This window comes from Venturia canescens, chromosome 9 (assembly GCF_019457755.1).
Source record: "Venturia canescens isolate UGA chromosome 9, ASM1945775v1, whole genome shotgun sequence".
Classification (NCBI taxonomy): Eukaryota; Metazoa; Arthropoda; class Insecta; order Hymenoptera; family Ichneumonidae; genus Venturia; species Venturia canescens.
In genome coordinates this window covers 18,460,336-18,479,899 of record NC_057429.1, presented here as the reverse complement: position 1 = coordinate 18,479,899, position 19,564 = coordinate 18,460,336, and the positions used below count along the sequence as shown (strand labels likewise).

Here is a 19,564-nt window from a genome sequence, read left to right as displayed (position 1 = left end):
TATTTCACATAAAACACCTTCCACGTGCTCGGTCTAATTACCAATTCAAATTCTACTCCACATTTGTCTATTTTTGCCTCGTATCTTATCCGCCCACGTTCCCCTTCGCAGATATTTTGTCTCGCGTCTCTCCTCTCATTTTCCATCGGAAAGAGAAAAGTAAGGGAAATTCGTGGAGAGCCAAACGACCAACTTCGGTGACGCGTCGCATTCACTTCCCTGGGTTCGCCTAACGACCAGAACTATCTCTCGCACTAATTACTCCGGCGGAGTTCAAGGTCGGCGAAGAGAATGTTGATAAATTCGACGTCATTAAAATCGAGTTACTCGATGAAATGCCCGAAGACTCTGCTCGGAACGAATACGATCGCTCATTTTATATTCCGCATCGATATTTCGAGATAAAAAGTCTAGTGAAGTGATAAAAATGATAATTTTTCAGAGAACTTTTCATATTTGTCGTAAGCACACACGAATAGAACTGCCGGAGGCCTTTGTTGGTAGTTCGGTCAGGCAGAACGAATGATTGGCACGAACCCATTGTCCCAGGATGGCGGATTTTCGAAGCGGAGCCTCGACGATGTTTCTACGAAAAGTCGCTACTTTTTCATACTCTCGCATCTGCTCCATCATCAGCACATTATTTGCTTAACTAGAGTGACTAATCGCAGAAAAGTGTGCGATAACGGGGGGCCTTTTGTCGAAAAATACAAAGGAATTAATTGGCCTAAATTTATCTCGATGAACATCTGTAAGGTATTTTGCGCCACGAAATTCAACGTCGACGAAACGGTTACGAAAAAACGGTAAAATTCTCGCAAAAAATGGAATTTCAGACAAAGCGGGGTTTGGTTTACTAATTTCGTGTTTCTTTCTGCTCGTTATGGAAACTAGTTCGATAAAACTCCAATCGGATCGCACTCCTCAGTCGTGTCGAAGGTCCCCGGGACTGCGAATTTCGCTGCAGACTCATGGGCCCATTTTTGGGACTTTGGACAACCTTAATCCCATAAAAACGACTCCCCCTAAAAACGTTTATAATGTCGATAAAATAAGGTCGATTACCGTCGAAGAATTGGCAGGAAAATCGATCAAAAGGCGATTCCGAAGAGAGCGAAACTCCGTCGTACTTTTTCCAGTAAATTTCGAAGATTCGATGGTCCAGTAATAAAAATATGGTCCCTGGATAGAAAGTGTGCGTGGAAGACTCGTTTGTTTTTGCTGATTTGGTCAGACTCGTTGAGCAACGAAAAGGCGTTTGAGGGGGTGCAATTTTCTAAGAGATCGCGTGTACGATAACGCCGTAGGCGTCGACTTTGATGCGCCAAGAGAGAGAGAGAGAGAGAGAGAGAGAACGAGCGAGAGGGAGCGAAGGAAAGAGACACCGAAAAGAAAAGAAGCCCCGGGTCGCTTCGACAACGACGTTATTACAGAAGCTAAAAGCAGAGATAGCGCGAGTCTGATGCGGTTTGGATGAGTGGAGGGATCGAGAGAGAGAGTGCGAGAGAGACAGACGGTTCCGAGCTCTTATTATTTACTCGATTATCCTCCTGAGTGCCAGGCGAGGAGCGCGTTTCGACTTCGACCACCAGTTTGCGCCGTGGCTTCGCTCGCATACGAGCACGAGAAGCTCCTCTGGCCGATGCGCTCATTGGCTCGTAACGCGTGCAATAGAGACTGAAAAATAAAATAAAGGCAAAGGGGAACTTCTGACTGGAGCGATTACGAAGCTCCTAGCTCGAGAGATGAACGGTACCGGGAGTGCGAATCGATCGATCGGTCATTGAATCGTTTCAGCGAATGATAAAATAACCCAATGCGAGAACTTGCCCCGGTAGAAATTCCGTGGAATCATGAAAATTGGTTAAAACACTTGAAATGAGATTGGAAAGTAAAGGTTTGGAGAAACTGTCGCGTGCTCGTATGTCTGTCGGAAGAATTATGATACCGGAGTGCGCGAGATAAATGAGGGATCAATAATTTCGTTTTGTGGTTCGATCGTCGTTGTTGTTCTTCGCTTTTCTCGAGTGAATATTCCTTGTGAAATAATCGACCGGATTCTCCGCTTGGTTCTCGCGACTGTGAACAGTATTAATATTTTTTATACTAAAATAAGAATTCGTTAAAGTATAAAGTTCGCGCGTGCTGCATTAATAATGCTCGTGTGATATGCCACTCGATAAGAAGCAACTGCACTTCTCGTCTAATCTTGAGACTCCCGAGCAGCTGCAACGAGAGTGATTGCTTCGATTGTTGTTGTCATTACCATTCGACGTTAACGGGAATATAATTAACGCTCGTTCCATCGCTGTTTACAAATACGGGCGCACAGACGAGCGAGCACGAGTTGCGCGAGTCGTTTTCGTCTTTCATACCGAGAGTTTTGCTCGAGCTCGAAGTACTTGGAAAAACTCTTTTCCTGCTTCCCACTCGATATTTCCCTAGGATTTTCTCCGCCTTCGTAACCGCTTCGCCGCTGCGCTCAATCGGCTCGAAATCAGTCTGTCGAACAGGAAAAAGCGACTTTTGTGGCGGGCACATTTGAATGGCACCGGATTTCGAAAAAAAGAGGGAGCCGAGGCGGGCTACTACGGCCACCGCTGCCAGACATCACCGCTTCATTGCTCATCATCCGTTCGTTAAGAGCGATCTCGAAGGGATGCTGCTCATGAGATGCGCCGCTAATTCATTCGCCACGGATCATTATTATCATTACGGTAAAGGACGACACGGTTAGACCTTTCAAACTCAAATATCCTTCGACTCGAGCCCCCCGCTCTCCGGACAAGCAATTATTTTGATTCTTTATTATCCCTCTGTCGATTCTCGTCACTCGGATTTTTCGTATCTGCGCTCGAGTTCCTGTTCGTCGGCGCGCGAACGGCGAATGGTAAATTCATTCGCGATTTCCGATCGGAGCGTTCTTTTTTTCAAGCTTTTAAGAGAACTCGAAAGCTGGCGCCTCAACATTTCGCAGTGAGAATCAAACTTTCCGCGGGCCGGAATGAATTTCGCGAATTTCGACGAGGATGCGTCATTCGGAGGGAATTTTTTACGGACGAAAACGCATTATTGTCGAATGCCGATACAAGTCGTCGACCCGGCCGACGAAACTTTGACGCATCCGAACCAATTATCATAGTGCTGCAAACAAATTTCGCTCGATCAAGTCCATTCGTACGGTCCCTCGAACTTTCGACGTTTAACCAATTCGATAATTGAGTTTGGGTAAGCGAACTACTCGCAGCGATTCTTTGTCCAAATTCGATCGCTCCACGGCGATTCAAAAACGTTTTTCTTGTCCAACAAAAGTATTTTTACTCCCTTGCCAAAAGCCAACGAAATGATCAACGGCATTTTAATAATTCTGCCAAACTCGTGACATTTTGCCGCGAATTAAACAGCCAGAAAGTTGTTAAATTCTGACGAATCCAATTGCATCGTTTCTTTAAATAAAAAAGAGAAAACGAGCGAACGTTTTTCTCGTGTTCATAGGCAAAGATTCTTCGCTCAACATACTCCATCGCGCGCTCTCAATTAACGAAGAAGTTGCAGAAAATTTCCAGTGATCGATACCGTTAAAAAGTTTCGATAACGATTACAAATTCCTCAAGTTTTAAACTGAGGAAAAACACGCGATTGTTAATTGCCTACATAAGTCTGATGTGCACGCAAAATTTCGTACGCGGCCCGATTAACGATCTCTCACGTGTTAACCGATCTCATGTATCCCCGAATTTCTCAGCTGTCCTCAATTCCTCCGTTCGTACCTTCCGATATAATGCAACTCAATGCGAATTCTGTACGCACGAGCACGCGTACAGGGTGTCCGCATATCGGGGCCTTAAAACAGATTTCATGTTACTGTGCAGGACTGCAGGACCGAAGTGACCGACTTGGCAAAAGCTTTTCAAAACATTCTGCGCGCAGGAGAACTCAGGAAAGGCGCAAAAAAAATTGTGAACACTTCCCTGCTCATGTTTGATCCCATTTACGAACGAATTTAATTAAAACCTCTCGAAAAATGTTGAATTTCGAACGTACGTAAGTTCCGATAACGAATTCAATTTTTTTCATAACGAATTCCGAAGTAGGCGAATTCGGGGCTTTAATGAATTGTCGAAGACTCGAGGGTCGGTGACAGAGTTGAATCGCGCGGACACGATGTATGCAGACGTGCATTGAAATTGGTTTGGGTGGAGCGCTCAAGAGAGAGCGGGTCAGTTAAAGATTCGGCTGGCTTTGGATTCGGATCGGTGGAATATTACCGACGAGGCACCTGTTAATTTTTCGTCAGTCAATGCCACGAATAAACTTTCTCCCTTCTCCCTCATTTTCCAGCCTTATATGCGAATCGTAATGAGTCCATACATATTTATGTTTGATTTTGTTTATTTGTGGTAAAAGCGAGGTAGACTGGGATCGAGGTTGGTCGCGAACTTGGCCAGTGACACGAGCCTTTTTTCTTTTGCGTGACACAACTCTTCGAGCCTCGTACGCTCGATTCTCGATTTTTCGATCGTTTTTCAGGCAGTGCGACTCGCTTCAGGGACAGCCAGTGTCTGGCTGATGAATGGGAATATTCTTCATCGAAGACCTGCTGCTGCTCCGAGTCATTTTAATATTGATGGTTATGGGTGCGCGCATGTCCTCGAAATCAATTTCTGCGCTGTGGAAATTCAATTGGGGAAATAAATGCAAGCGCGAAAAGAAAGAGCGAAACGAACGCTCGAGCCCCGTCGATTATTATTTTTCAGTGAAATTGTTGCCAGTCGCGCTTCGAACGCTCTTTCGAAACGAGCGACATGAAAAGTACGCGATCAATTGGGCTTCGATTGAAATTGCGATTCACAATTTACCTCCGCGTTGAAACTGGCAAGCTGACATTACGATCTTCGATCAACATTTCTCGTCCTTGATTTTTCGCTTCGTTCGATTGGTGCAATTAAGGAAGGAATTAAATCCCACGGACGACTCCGTTGCTCGTTCCAACTGGCTGATGTTTTTTCTTCAAATTTCTGCTTACGTCGTGAGATTATTTTGAGACGAGCAGTTCTATCGAATTGACTAAATCGATAGAATTTTCCAAAGCACGATTTCAATTTTTCCTAAAAAATCAAACACCCGAAAACGTCGCTCGTCGCGGTGGAGTGATGGAAATTTCGACACTGTCAAACGTCATCAACGTAAATCAAGGAGACGAGATAAACGTAGAAAATTCAAAGTGAGCCACTCGGCATTTACGAGTCCGCGTCAAGTCAACGCTATGCTTACAAGTTGTTAAGATTAATATCGTTAACGACATTCGTCAAGACAGCAAACACGATACGCACAATAAAAACGCTCGCGCAGTGAGCCCAAAACGGCGGTAAAGTTCAGTGAATATTACAACGAATCGCCAGCGAGGGAATGCGAAGTGTGCAGTTTTCCGGTGTTAAAAATTTCACTGATACGCGTAAGCGTATCAGCTCCAATAAATTAGGGATCGGAGATAAAACTGCGAGGATAAATAGGCGACGAGCTGTTTTCGAAGCAGTTCCGTCGAGAATTTCGCAAGAGTAAATCAATCAAAAGTCATTTAAAGTGGAATCGGTACGCCGGTGCGCAGACGAATGAAAATTTCAAAAAATAATCTCCGCAATTGTCCATTCGCCGGAATACATTTGTCAACACAGTTTTGTGCGAAGAACGAGACGATTGTCGATAAAGAACAAAACAGTTCTCGACGGCGTCTCCTTTTCGACCGATCACGTGGCTTCCACCATTGCCATCGCCTCCATTTGTCGTCTCTCGTGTATTCATCGCTTCGCCAATCCATCGTATGAGAAAACCTGCTTGATATTCTCCAAAATATCTTCAATTATGTTCCTCCAAGCTTGTCTGCTGGCTTTCATATATTGACAAAAGCACGAGCCTGACGCGTGGCATTGATTAACAGTATTAAATAAAACGACAATGCAAAACGTGATTAAATTTATGACGATGCTCTACGCGGTGGTGAAGTCCAACGCAAAAATACAATTTTCATCTTATTCCAGAGCACGATTTTTCTTCACACTTGTGATGGCTGGAAAAATGGAAAATTGCATGTTTTAGATATTCTTCAAGTACAATGTCCGAAGAATATTCTTGCGCAATTTCCCAAAGATCGGGGCATTAGATTCTTGGCTATGAGCATTTAGACCAACCAAAGTCGTCTAATGCTTGAATCTTCAAACGGGATTATCTCAGAATCGTTTTTTTTGAAAAATACCTTCGCGGTGGAGACGATTACTAAAAAACTCTTAATCCGATCCATACAAAATTTATACCACTTATTTATTATAATAATTGCTAGGGCCTGGGCGAAGGATTTCGTATTTTGTTGGAAAAAAATTGTAAAAAAAACCGAAAATTTAGCACCTCAAAACATGAATTTTTTGTTAAAACTTTTTTTAATCAAAATTTTTACAATTCTTCGTCCAGGCCCAAGTTATTATCATGATAAATAAGTGGTATTAATTTGGTATCGATCGGATTAATAGTTTTTTAGTTATCATGTCCACGGCAACTGATGCTCAAAAAAGGTGCTACTGGAATACAGCTGGAGTTGCGCCATTTGAGAAATTTTTCGACGAAAAAAATTGTACGAGTACACGAACACACGTACTAACGAACGTCGTTCGCAGTTTTTCAGCAAACGTTTATTTTCTTGGGGGAAAAAAATCAAGAAAATGACGTTTTTTCGCCCGCTGCAAGTGTGACCTTAATTATTTCGACGATCATCGTGCTCGAAATAGTCGTTGAAGCAATTGATTTTCCTTCGATAGTTTTTTATCGAATCTCTTCGTTTTTCTCTGCTCACCTACGAACCCTGCTAATTGCAGGACTCCACACGAGCGCGACTCGATAATTCGGTGCTTGTAACTGTCGTCGTTTCAGCATACGATACCCATGGAGATAAGCGTGCGCGCGTACGACGAATAATGTGTCGCGACCAATCGATAAGGCAATTAAGGACGTTGTCGGATGCGCGGCGCCATATCAGAAAGTGGAGGAGCTGCGTTTCCATTTTTATTGCTCCGAGTACACGAAGAGAGTCCGGTTGTTCGCGTCCGCGAGAATTGGGTTTCTTGAGCTATTTCGAAATCTCATTATCGTCAAAAATCGATGTTCGATGACCTCGGAAACGCGGCTCTGAAGAGCCAGATTGTGGCATCACATGAATCTCATCAATCATTAAAGCTCCAGGACAAACGAAGCCGGTTGAAAGCAATTTCGAAAAATTGATTTTCAGGCCTTTCGGTCCAGCCGGGGTCGAAACGTTTCGAACGAAACACGATTCATCTGCTCGGGAAAAAGCTTCAGGAAATTCATCTGCCAATCGAATTTACAAAGAGAACAAATTTGAATGCGGTTTGCAGCATCACCGAAAGCTCCTCTCGAAATTCCAGCCCCGATGGCGCTTTATTCGAGAGCAATTCATGAAAACCGATTTCCGAATTCAATGCAGTCCCTCATACGTTTTAGTGCTTTCCTCATCCACGCGATCAATTCACAAGCTTTGGACGAAGAGTTTCTAAAGAAATTTCTCCGGTAAAACCGTTCAATTCTTGTGAGCTTCTGGAAAACTAAATTCGTCTCGAAGGATCCTGAGTCGACTACGCGAGGCGGATCAGTTTTCAACTTGCTCAGTAGCAGACGAACTTCCTTAAACAGCCATCGAAGTTCGCCTCTTTTTGTACTCGTCTCACCACGATTGATCGAGCATCCTTCCGTTTTTCATCATTTCGCGGAATAAATTTACAGAAATAAGTCGGTCAACGAATGAATATGTAAGGAATTTTATTATTACTCGAGAAAATGCAGCAGCTAAATGAAACGTGAGTTGTGGAGAGCGAGAAACTTATTAAAAGGCGAAGGACATCGAACGCCACGATGAATTCGAATGAAACGTTCCAATAGTAATTCGCCTCGAGTTCAGGACGAAATCTCGCGATGCTTTCAACTTTCGTTAGAATCGCGATAGTTTGATGAATTCTCAGTAAACGAGGTGATCCTTTACGAAAATATGATTTTATTTTTCCTCAAAGAATGACCTTCATTTCTGGATGAAAATATCGCCGGATCTTCCTTTCGTTGTCAATTTCTTATCTGTCAGGAGTTTGAGAAGTTTATCAGGAGCGACGTCATCGAGGGCAAGCCCTGCTCAGAGACCAAACACTTCTGTTCCCTTCTCCGAGCTAAACGTTACAAGGTTTTGTTATTTTTTAGCATTCATGTGGCTCGTGGCACATCGTTGCAGGAAAAGGCTTTGAAAAGCGAAAACAGGCGCTTTCCGTTCTTGTTTTTCTAGGAGAAAACTCCCTCGAAAATGTCCAGTTGATTTAAATCGAATTGGCTGTAACAGCGGAAGTTTCATCGGCGTTGTCGATCGTTAACGTAAAATTCAAAAACATCATTTCAGTTGGTTCGAAAGGTCGGAAATGTGACGTTATTTTTTATTTTTCACCGTCAAATCGACGCCGAAAAACTACTTTTCGTTTCCCCTTCATCCGATGACGTCGCATCGAGCAGCGAAACGGAGAATGCTGAATCATCGATCCCTCGTTCCAGGTTTACAGACAAAACAATAATTGAGAGGACGAAGATATTTTCGGTTAGAAGAAAACAAACAGATGTTCTCACTCGATTTATTGCGCTTATTCGTAATGGGTTTTTTATCACGTCTTATTAGTAATTAATGAGCAAACTGATGCTTGAGGGTCGAAGCAGCGACGAACGAGCTTCGTTCGACCTAGAATAATATGAATAATCTTCCTTCGAACTGGCACAATATTCTTCCGATGTACAAGCACGAAAATAATGAGACCAAAGGAAAAGTACGTCACTTTGTTTGCAATTGTGCTTGCTCATTTTCTGGCTCTTTTTCTCTCCCTCCCTCCGTCTCTCTTCGTGGTTTATCTTGACACGGATGTTGAATTCTTGACATCTGCAAATTGAGACGAACGCGAGTAAGGTTCCCGGACGATTCGATATATTTCCATTCCGGCATGCGAGTTTGATCGCGTTTGAAGGAAAGTTGAACCGAGTCTCATGAAGAGTCAAATTCATGCTGTGAACACGTAAATTTTCGTGTAAAAGTGAATCGGGAAGATAAATATTTTGGAAAATGAAATTAATCATCGAGCAAGGGTTGACGAAATGTTTTGAAACTTCGATTAATTTTAACTTGAAATTTACTCATTTTTCGGGGTGGTGATGTTATTCTATCGAGGAGCAATTTTCAGGGGCGCCATTTCCAAGGAAAATGTCCATGATTTGCATTATTTTCGTGTGGCAGGATCGACTTTGAAAAATACTAAAAAAAATATTTCGTTAATTTATTCGTTCACAAAAAGCTTCACAATGTTTTTGTTATTCGCAGTCCTTTATATACACGCCTTTTAAATACGTGCATGGACGTCGCGATCGATGGAAGAAATTTAGGGCCACGTCGAGAGCCACGGGGGGGAACATTTGTAAGGGTTCGAAGGCCGTTCTCTCTCAGACTGGAGATAATAATGTACTATCGTTGGCTACGCACACACGAGAATCTGTGGGCGTTCGCTCGGCTTTCTTATCCTTGAGGATTCGCGTCCCGGGCTGATTGTCGCGTATTTATATAAAACGTACAGAAATTGTTAGCGAGCCACTTCTCGCCGTCGTTCGGTGTCTTATTGTTAACGATGTTTATCAATCCTGTTATCACCGGAGTGCGTCCGAGAGCTCTCCCGAGAGGCTCGAACATCTCTTCGAGTCCGAAGAGTGTGAAGAACCGTGAAAGATTTCGCGCGATGAAATATTCTTAGAGAACATTCGTGCCCCGGATCGTTGAGCATAAATACTCCGTATTTGTTTTCAAAGACAAAAAAATTCGGATTTTTTCGGAAAATCTTCAGAAAAATGATAAAAACTAAAAATATTCCTGCACCATCGACCAGGAAACGCTGAAGCTGGTCAGAACCTTTTTCCTGCGAATTGTTCACACGTTTACGATTCCCTACCCATCGAAGCTCGTCTCTCGACCCCCGAGTAATCAGGGTGAAGAGATTTTCTAAGTGAATTCTATAATTAGAGTTCTCGTGATTGTCTGCGCTCACTTTGATCAACGAACTTGCGAAACCGACTCCAAAAATGAGCCAACTACGGTTCGGCCGAGGGTTGAATTATTTTCACAGAAAATATGCACCCGGAGAGTCAAAATATAAAACTTTATAATCATATAATAAAATAAACAAATAAATAAATAAATAGATGAAAAAATTGTATAAAAAATAAACAATAAGATAAAATAAAACGACAAACGTTTAATTAAGCGCGTGTCCCGTATCCGTTATTTTCTTATCGTCAATCTTGTACACCCATTCGAAAAAATCTTGTCAAATCGATCTTCGCACAACAGCTATCCATGCGAATCGATCGTTGCGATCGAATTTTCGATATTTCGTAACGACGAACTTTTCCAACGAAGGATGTTCGACCTTCTGATCCTTTTTGCAGGCTTCTTTCTATCCAGTGTTGATCGCGACGAGAAAATTTTTCAAACTCTTCATCGAGAACGAGGGCTCGACCCGATTATAAAGCTTATCGCTCGCGCGCTTATAAATTTTATCGAAACGAGACTCTCGTTCGACTCGTCATCGGCCGAGCTTAATTTTACATCTCGTTACCATACTGCAGAACTTGGAACTATATTCTACTCGAGATTGCCGAGCTTCTTCGGAGATCTCCAGACTCGAGAAAGAGATAGCGAGAAATTCGCGTTTATAGAGCTTTGCGGGTCGTTGACATCGTCCCGTGATTTTCCTCCCGCTCATCGTTGACGTGGGTGCACCTGCCTCAGACTTTCTATGCACCATCGCCACGAAGATGCGCCGATTTATTTATACTTCGTATCAAAGATTATGATTATTCTGATTGAAATGATCTTCGTGTCTTGGGGGAGTACGAACGTACCGGGATTCGCCGCTTTCTCGATTCCTCCCCGTAAAAACTCGGGCTCAATTTACTCAATACGAAATCGATCTTCGGAAATCAGGGGGATTAAAAATTTCCTTAAACTTGGCTATTTTAGAGAAACCAACGATTTATTTTCGAAATGGGGAATTATTTGAAATGCCAAGCCTCAAATCGAGTGGACGGTAATCCCTGATCTTTTTGAGTACGAATTACTGTTTTGTTGCTCGCATTGAACGAAATTTCATTCAAAAAATCAAAGTCCGATTGATTATAGTAAAGAAAAGGTCAAAAATATGATTCTCTCAGCGCACAACGTTGAAATACGTTGAAATATTTCCTCGGGAAGAATTTGTTTGTTTTTATTTGTCTTTCCGTTATCCCACCGCCGATCTGCCACTATTAAAATAAAAACGTATTTTTCTAAGTAGTTTATTAATAGGCAGCGGACTACTCGAACGTTAAGGGCTAAAAACGTCCGCCCATCTTTTCTCCAACAGCGATTGCATCGCGATTGCAAATTTTCCCATCCTCGACGTCATCCCGTCGAGGCTCCCCTCGGACTCGCAATTATCCGCGTCGCGAGGTTACTCGAGCTCTATACATAGAACATTTACTCTCCGAGCTACGTATTGCTCGAATTTCTTTTTTCCTTTTTCTCTAACTTACACACGCCTCTATATAACATCGCACGAGTATCTAATGGTATCTTCGATCTCACATGTATGCAGGTTACGCCTACGCGATCGCTCGCCATCGCGCAAATGCGCTTATTATTCTCGCGACTCTTTTCTCGACCGTTGCCTTTTTCCGAATCGATTCTATCGACCGGTCTTTTTGGCAAGAATTCTGTTCATCGCTGACGCAAATTTGACAACGTTTTTTCACATTTTTTTAACCCGATTCCAAATTTCTTGACGTTTTTCTTCCAAAATATCGCGCTTCACGCGAGCAGGAACAGTCGAATGATAAACTTTCGCAGGATTTACGAGAAAAATTCATTTTTTATGAACTTTTGAGCGAACGTTTCAGCAGAACGTTCGCTCTCCTTCCGCGTCTTTTAGGACTCGAATAATGTAAAAATTCCTTCTTAGCCCGGGTTCGATGAAACTCTCATTGCGCGGTGTCAAAAAAATTGGAACCTCCGTCGAAACAATTGGCGTTCAAGCGATTAGAACAAAGTGTCTCGTGCGAAAATTGTCTGGCAAAAGCTCCGCGTGTTTGTTTTCGTCTTGAAACAATAAAGAAGTCACGAGACTCAGGAAAAAACGGAGGCTCCTGAATACGAATGAGTGACGCACGTGGCTAAATATTGCGCGTCAACAAGAGCCAGAAGGCAGTGTCGAATCTCTTACTCGAGCAAAGATTCTCGCGGGACTTTGCAGGCGCTTACGTTGCCGCGAAGCGGCGTTCGAAAACTTCGATTGGGAAAGCATCCGAGATCGCACGATAGAATAAATTTGGAGAGTATGAAAAACACTAAAAGACTAAAATACTCCGCTCGATGGACCCACACAGCGCCATTCGATTGTTCGTCCACGAATATCATGTTTTCCCTGCTTTTTCACTCCATCGCGGTACCATCAATTGACATTTTCATTACGGAACTCGCAGCCTTATTATTTTTGTTTATCGCGATTGTAGAAGTTTCGACTCGTCGCGTCCTTTCCGACTGGACTTTGTCCAGCATCGATGAACGCTGTAATGACGTTGCTGAGGGGCCACTATGTATATTACAGCTAATTCACGAACTGGATTGTTGTCTTTGGTCGAACGTCTCTCGAGTCACTTTTTTCGCGAGCAGGTTTTCCATGCGAAATCGACAGGGACGTGGCGTTTTTTCCTTTTTAGTCGAACTTTCATTTTTTCGAGTTCAAATCGGAGGAAGCAAAAAACTTTCTCGACAATGGGGGGTGCGGAAAGCGTCGCAAAAAAGCATCATTTTCTGAAAAACCCTTCCACCCAATTTCCTTTGGAACGAGAAAAAGGACTTAAAAATCAATGGAAAAATTTCGAGATTCTCAGCGCTTAAAAAATCCATCTAAAAACGCTGAAAAATCTGACGAAAAAGTCTATCGAAATCGGAATTCAATTTTCATTTGGCCAAAGTTCGAATTCCGGTTGTGAAGCAGGCGATCAGACGCTGTCTTTTGGAAAAAACGTCTCGAATGAATTGCTCCATTCAAACGGTACTCCATTCAATGATTTCATTTATTTACCAATTCTGTTACCTCCCAATTTGCAATTCGTAGTTTTTCAGTCCACACCGTCGTGAAATAAAAAATGGGACAATTGCAAAGTGTTATTCTCGTCAATTCCGTTGGACTCCAACGTCCCAAACTTCAGCGTCGTGATTCCATCGCTGTTTCTCATCGCGGCATTCTGACACGGAAATCCCCGTGCTCGTGTCTTAATATATGACGAATGAGAGACATTCGTGAGGAGTCTACGACACGAAACGCTTACGGTGAGTCGCGAGAGACTGGAAGAGACTCCGGAAACACTGGGCACAATGATCGTGCGGGGCCGGGGGGGAGGGGAAGCGCAGACGTTTTTTAAAAATAAACTGTACGAGCGAGCGTTCGAATTGGGGCTTTTCGGAAGGTGGAGCGGTGTAAAAACGTCCGGATTGCGGTCTCGAGTGTCTCGACGACGACCTCAGCGTTCTTCAGACCTTGAACCCGCTACGTCACTCGAATCGGGTTATGTGACTGTCGTGCGGGGCCTTTAAAAATTCGATAAACAAGAACGGACTGTTGCCAAAGCTGACGGATAAGTGGACCGGGGAATCTGGATCGTCCAGTGTTTTCGTTTCTTCGTTTTATTTCCTTTATTATTCGAATTACTTGACGATAGGAATTCCGTACTCGTTGCCTTTCCGAAGGATTTGAAAATCGGAAACGAGGTGGTTTTTCGTATATTCCACACTCTCGAGAGATCGCACTAAAAATTTTGAAAGTGGAATAAAATTTTGAGATTCACCCGCACGAAGAAGATGTGCACTTCTCGGCTATTTTTGAGGTGCACTTTCTTTTTCTTGTCTCCTAATTGAGAAATCGATGTGGAGAAATTGGGCTAATCGTCGAGAAAAAAATTCGAACGATTTTCCACCCTCTTGTCCCCCGTTTTTCAAGTTTTTTGTAGCTCCTCCGTGTATTTTTTATTTTCAGGTAACAACGCATCTGGTGGAACGAATTCGGCGGTGACGGGCTCGACGGCGAGGAGCACGATAACGTCGAGCAACCGTCCTCACTCCGCAAGACGAATAGGACCCCAACAGCGTCACCAGCAGCAACGGAACCAAGCGCAGCTCGCCCAAGCACAGCAACAGACGAGAAGTTTGTCACTCACTTCGTTGAATCCTGTGGCTGCTCGAACTTCTGATGAAATTGTTTCGCCAAGACCGAGCGGCAGTTCTGCGCAGGACGTTTGTGACAATTCGAACGACTCGGGACTCGGTTTCGAAGAGAGGCAACAGCAACAGCAGGCCCATCAGCAAATCAATAATTCAACGGTTCGTACAAACAATTTTAATTTACTTTGCTGCGGTCATCAGCAAATTCAATTTTTGTCTCTTTACGATTACGTGGAAATTCGAGTGTTAAAATCATTTGGATAAAAGATTCTTCGGGGCTCTTTCCTTCTTTATGAATTTCACGAAGGCATCGACCTTCGTTTCGAATTAATCGAGGAAACATTTCACGATTTTCTCATTTTTTGCCTCAACTGCAACATCGAACTTCTCATTGGACGTAAACCTGAGGTTCTTTGCGGATTTTCTCTGACGAGATAAAATACAGACGCTCATCGCCCGAACGATATTCCAAAATTCTATTTTGGCAGCTCCGGCGTTCGAAGTGCATCGCGCATTTCATTGGCTATTTCCGTGGCCGCGACGCTGCACTTGTTATTTACTTCCGGTTCTCTCTCCCGCTCGTTGATTCCACTTCGTAAATCCTCTTTATCTAAATTCACATCAAAATTTATATTCCAATTTCCTTCACAGTTTCTCATGCAACTCCACACGATCGATTTCCCCCAACGAAGATAAACTGTTCAATTTCTTTGATTCAAGCTCTCGCAATACTTCTTTGCGAAGCTCAATTACGCGAGAAACTTCATCGAATTTTATATTACAAATGAAAACAAGATAAAAACCCGAAAATATCGTTCCCCTAAATGCGAATTATTTTCTTTATAACTTCTGGAGCTTCCCCTTAAATTTGTGCAGCTGTCGGGCTCGTAATTGTCTCTACTTTGTTATACATCGTAATTGCTGCATTAGCACTGGCTTATCTCAGTCTTCGCGATCATAAACAGCTTTGAGAATCGATTACAATCGCAATTTTCCAGTTCTCTATCGCTTTCAAGAAACACTTGGAATTCCGGATGAAAATGCGGTGAATTTTTTCACCCGCGATTACCTTTTTATTCCGTTCTTTTGTGCGATCGAATGACAAATGTTGAATAACGTGTTGTTTTCAAGTCTCCACAAGATACATTCCGAAGCTTTGACTCTCGATTTTTCCAATTCTTTTTTCCGAATCCGATTTGACGAATCTACTCGCCCATTCGTTCTGCGTGGTAAAAAAACCCTTCTAATAATACGAGTTTTTATTTTTCCTCAATTTTTAGCTCATTTTTCCTCTCGACGTCGAGGCTCATGAGTTTTTCCGGGATTCTATCAAGCCCAAGAATTTATTTGACACTCCCTCCGAATTTTGGCACCGAGATATGAGCCGAAGCGAAGTAAAATGTAGTCTGGCTTGCCGCGAAGTCATTAAATCACGTACAAACATAAAATTTGTGATTCGAGAGTTCGCGCGATCGTTCGTATAGGAGGAGTTCAAACGTTACGTGTCTCTATCGACGCTGTAGCGCGTTCGTATAGTTTTATTATCGTATTATCGTCTGTCAAGACGCGACGTTCTTGCTCCTCTTTTTCTATCGCTCCGAGTGATTGACTAGACAATATAATAAAAAAGGAAAAAGACGCGAGCGTAATGGCGCCATACGGCTCGTTTCAAACGATTTGTATTGTGCTCCATGTGCGATATTCGTTCGTCAACGCTGTTCGATCTTTGTGGTTTAAAAATGAGGCATGTCTTTGCTCCTCCCACGTAATAATCGCACGTTTAGTCTCCTGCGGACACATTTATTTGGGCGAGTTTTATTACAGGCGAATGGAGCGACCCGCATAAGTGATTTTCCTCTTCGGAACTTTTGTGATCCGGAAAAATGTGAGATTTTGAGTAAAGAATTAAGCTCGTTGGTAAAAATGGCGAAATTCATGGATCGATAGAAGCTGTGGGATCTCCCCGGCGCTAATTCGCACGTGGAACTCGAAGGATTTCGCTAGCATCGAAGCGTTTTCTCTTCCAGAACTGGGACGTTTCTCAATCGAATTTTTTTCTGCGAGCAAACGCAGAATTGCGGAGACCGCTTTTTTTACTTGCGCTAGACTTTGCACCACCGTGTGTACACACCGAGTAATTCGTCGAATGACGAACCGCCCAGCGACGATACACGAGCTCACATGGGATTGTTAACAAATGCGAGAGAGGAGAGCGCGATATAAACTGACGCGAGTCTGGACGGTAGTTGAACCCGCCGCCGTTCTCTCCTCAATCGACTCTCTTTCTTTCTCTCTCTCTCTCTCTTTCTATTTATTTTTCTGTCTCCCGTCATCAGTCACGTTGGTTTATCAAATTGATCTGTACTCCTTTGTCGAGGAAGAGAGATTCGTCGGTCGGGTGTGAGTTTCAATAGTATTTCGTGCAGTCGAACGTTATCGGAGTCTCGGACGAAGATCCGAAGAGAAAATCCCACCCGAGGGCTCGACGTTTCGCTCATTTTTCAGGGGGAAACTCCTTTTTCTACTAAAATTTATTTTGGGGACTAAAAATCGAATTTTTAATGCGTTTTCCAAATTTTCATCTCGCATTAAGATTCTAAATGTTAAAAATGTTGTTTCTGGAATAATATTTTGGTCCGGTAATTCGATTTTTGCTGATTTTACTCCATTCCAGTCTGAATCGAGTTGACTTTATCTTCAAATTTTTCAGCAAATCGATCGAGCCTTATGAAACTTGAATAAAATTGAATAATCAGGACGATTTAACTTGCAATGCAGTCGTGGAACGGCGCCGGCGAGGAGGACACCAAGAGACGGAAGATGGACATAAAGCTCGAGTCGGAGGACGCGAACTTCGCCTTTCCCGAGGTCGCACGGGGCGTGTCGTCGAGCAGCAGCAGCAACAGCAGCAGCAGCAGCAGCAGCTCGAGCAGCAGTTCGAGCAGCAGCTCGAGCAACAGCGGCTCCGAGGTCAACGTGGCGACGGTTGGAGCTCGGAATGGCAGTGGATTATCGACGAGCACCTCGAACGGCATAAACGCCGGTGGAATTTCGAGTCGCGCTGGAAACGGGAGCACTTCTGTTGGGAGGGTCGTCGGCGTCACGAGACCGCGTCCGGCCATCGGGGTTTACAACAAGAGACCACCACCGACGCACCAAGGTCCCGTCACTCTTACGTCGCAACTTTGTACGTTTTCCCGTCACGAATGGCCTTTTTCATTGCTTTTTTCTCCCTCATTGCAAGTATTGAAAAATTTCGATCTTCCCAGTCGCGAGAAGATTTTTGGAAAGAAGCAGTCCGCTCGTCGCTGAAGTTATATTTCTACTTTCTTCTTTTCTTTTTACTCCGTTTAAAGAATGAATGGAAGCGCGTGAAATTTTTGGTTGCTTTAATCGAGTCTTGGATTTTGGTGTTCGAGCCACCGTTTTCGAAATCTTTGTTTCGACCGAATTTCGATCGAGCAATAGTATTTGAGTCATCCTGTTATTCGTTTAGTTTTCGTACGAATCTTGATGTGGCTGGTCCCATTTGTGTGGTTTTATTGCGCAGATGGAAATACAGTGAATCCAACTGCTACGTTTTACATATTCAAACATATTTTAGATAAGGTTAGAAAATATGCTGAAGCCTGCAGCCCTCTATTTTTGGAGCGAACGAGTATTTTTTCGACGTTATTTATCGGAGGAAAATATTTTACAAGTTTTTTACGGCCAAACAAGGATTGGCTGATTATTATTGAGTAAATTCGTGTTCGCCTGAAAAAGTAGGATTCACTGTTCTCCTTCTGTGAGCCTCATTTTTGAGAAATTCGTATTTATTCAGTAGTTCAATTCGTAACGATTATTCTTTGTTATTTTTTACATGGATGCTCCTCGTGGACGACGCAATCAGGCAGCGTATCCCGAGACGGTAAGGCCCAACTTCAGATAATTTGCCAACCGGAACAGCAGCATCGTGCGCGTTATCAAACGGAGGGATCCCGAGGGGCGGTTAAAGATCGAACCGGAAATGGTTTTCCGATCGTCCGCCTCGTTGGCTACGACAAACCAGCGACTTTGCAGGTCTTCATTGGCACAGATCTCGGGCGCGTTGCTCCGCACATGTTTTACCAGGCTTGTCGAGTCAGTGGAAAAAATTCGACCCCGTGCGTCGAGCGTAAGCTCGACGGGACGATCGTCATCGAGGTCGACATGGATCCGACGAAAGACATGCTCGTCACTTGCGACTGCGTTGGCATCCTCAAAGAACGTAACGTCGATGTTGAACATCGATTCCCTCAAGAGGCTGGCGTACTGCAAGGACGCAGTAAAAAAAAGTCTACGAGATGCCGCATGGTTTTTCGTACTACGATCACACACGCTGATGGCAGCAGCGAAACTCTTCAAGTTTGTTCACAACCCATAGTTTGCAGTAAGTTTTGTGTTTTCGTCCGTTTTACTCGAGAGCGAGTTTCCTACGATACGCTCAGAGGTGCCGAAAGAAGGATCAATTTGGATAATGGCAAAGTCAAATGTATTGGTTGAAAAAGCTTTTCGTTTATTTGTAAAAATTATGAAAGATTGAAAAATTCAATTTTCCAATGGGAAGACGTTAGAAATTCAGAGAATTTTCAAATACCGTTGAATAATTGATAATTCGATCCAAAAGTGTACGTAATCCTCCTTAATAGTTCGATTCGTATTTAACGTTGCTTTCGTTCGACAGCTCAACCTCCTGGTATCCCGGAGATTTGCAAAAAATCACTGACCTCGTGTCCCTGCACCGGTGGCTTGGAGCTCTTCGTGTTGGGTAAAAATTTCCTGAAGGACACTCGCGTTGTCTTTCAATTGGACAACGAAGATTTGACGAGCACTTTGGAGCCTCATTGGGAGTGCGCTGTGATACCGGACAAAGAATTCCTCCAGCAAACGCACCTCGTTTGCGTAGTACCGCCTTACAGAAGACAGGATCTCGCGCCGACGGAAACTGTGAACGTTAAATTGTACGCTGTGTCCTCCGGGAAGACGAGCGAACCTCATACATTTTTATACACCGCTGTTTCAACCCCGCCTGAACCATCGATCGGAAAAATCGAAGCTGCTGTCGTTACGCCACTGGCCTCCGCGAGCAACGATCCTACGAGTCTTACAACGTCGACAACTGCGGGACCACTCGCTGCAGTTACTACTAACGGTGAATAGCCTTAACGATTGTTATTTTTATGTACATTGGTTGTTGGATGTGAAAAAAAT

The 19,564-nt window shown here is 43.5% G+C and overlaps 1 protein-coding gene across 4 annotated transcripts in view; it reads left to right on the top strand.

The window, feature by feature from the left end:
- Positions 1-19,564, top strand: part of NFAT (NFAT nuclear factor) — a 48,637-nt gene that overhangs the window by 23,975 nt on the left and 5,098 nt on the right. For 2 of the 4 annotated variants that reach the window (XM_043429301.1, XM_043429302.1), the window contains exons 2-5: positions 14,148-14,491; positions 17,111-17,519; positions 18,225-18,743; positions 19,038-19,505. In XM_043429301.1, coding sequence (XP_043285236.1) covers positions 14,148-14,491; positions 17,111-17,519; positions 18,225-18,743; positions 19,038-19,505 — 1,740 coding nt within the window. Of the gene's footprint in view, positions 1-1,595; positions 2,718-14,147; positions 14,492-17,110; positions 17,520-18,224; positions 18,744-19,037; positions 19,506-19,564 lie in introns of those variants that run through there. The other 2 variants (XM_043429300.1, XM_043429299.1) reach the window with 2 other exon arrangements.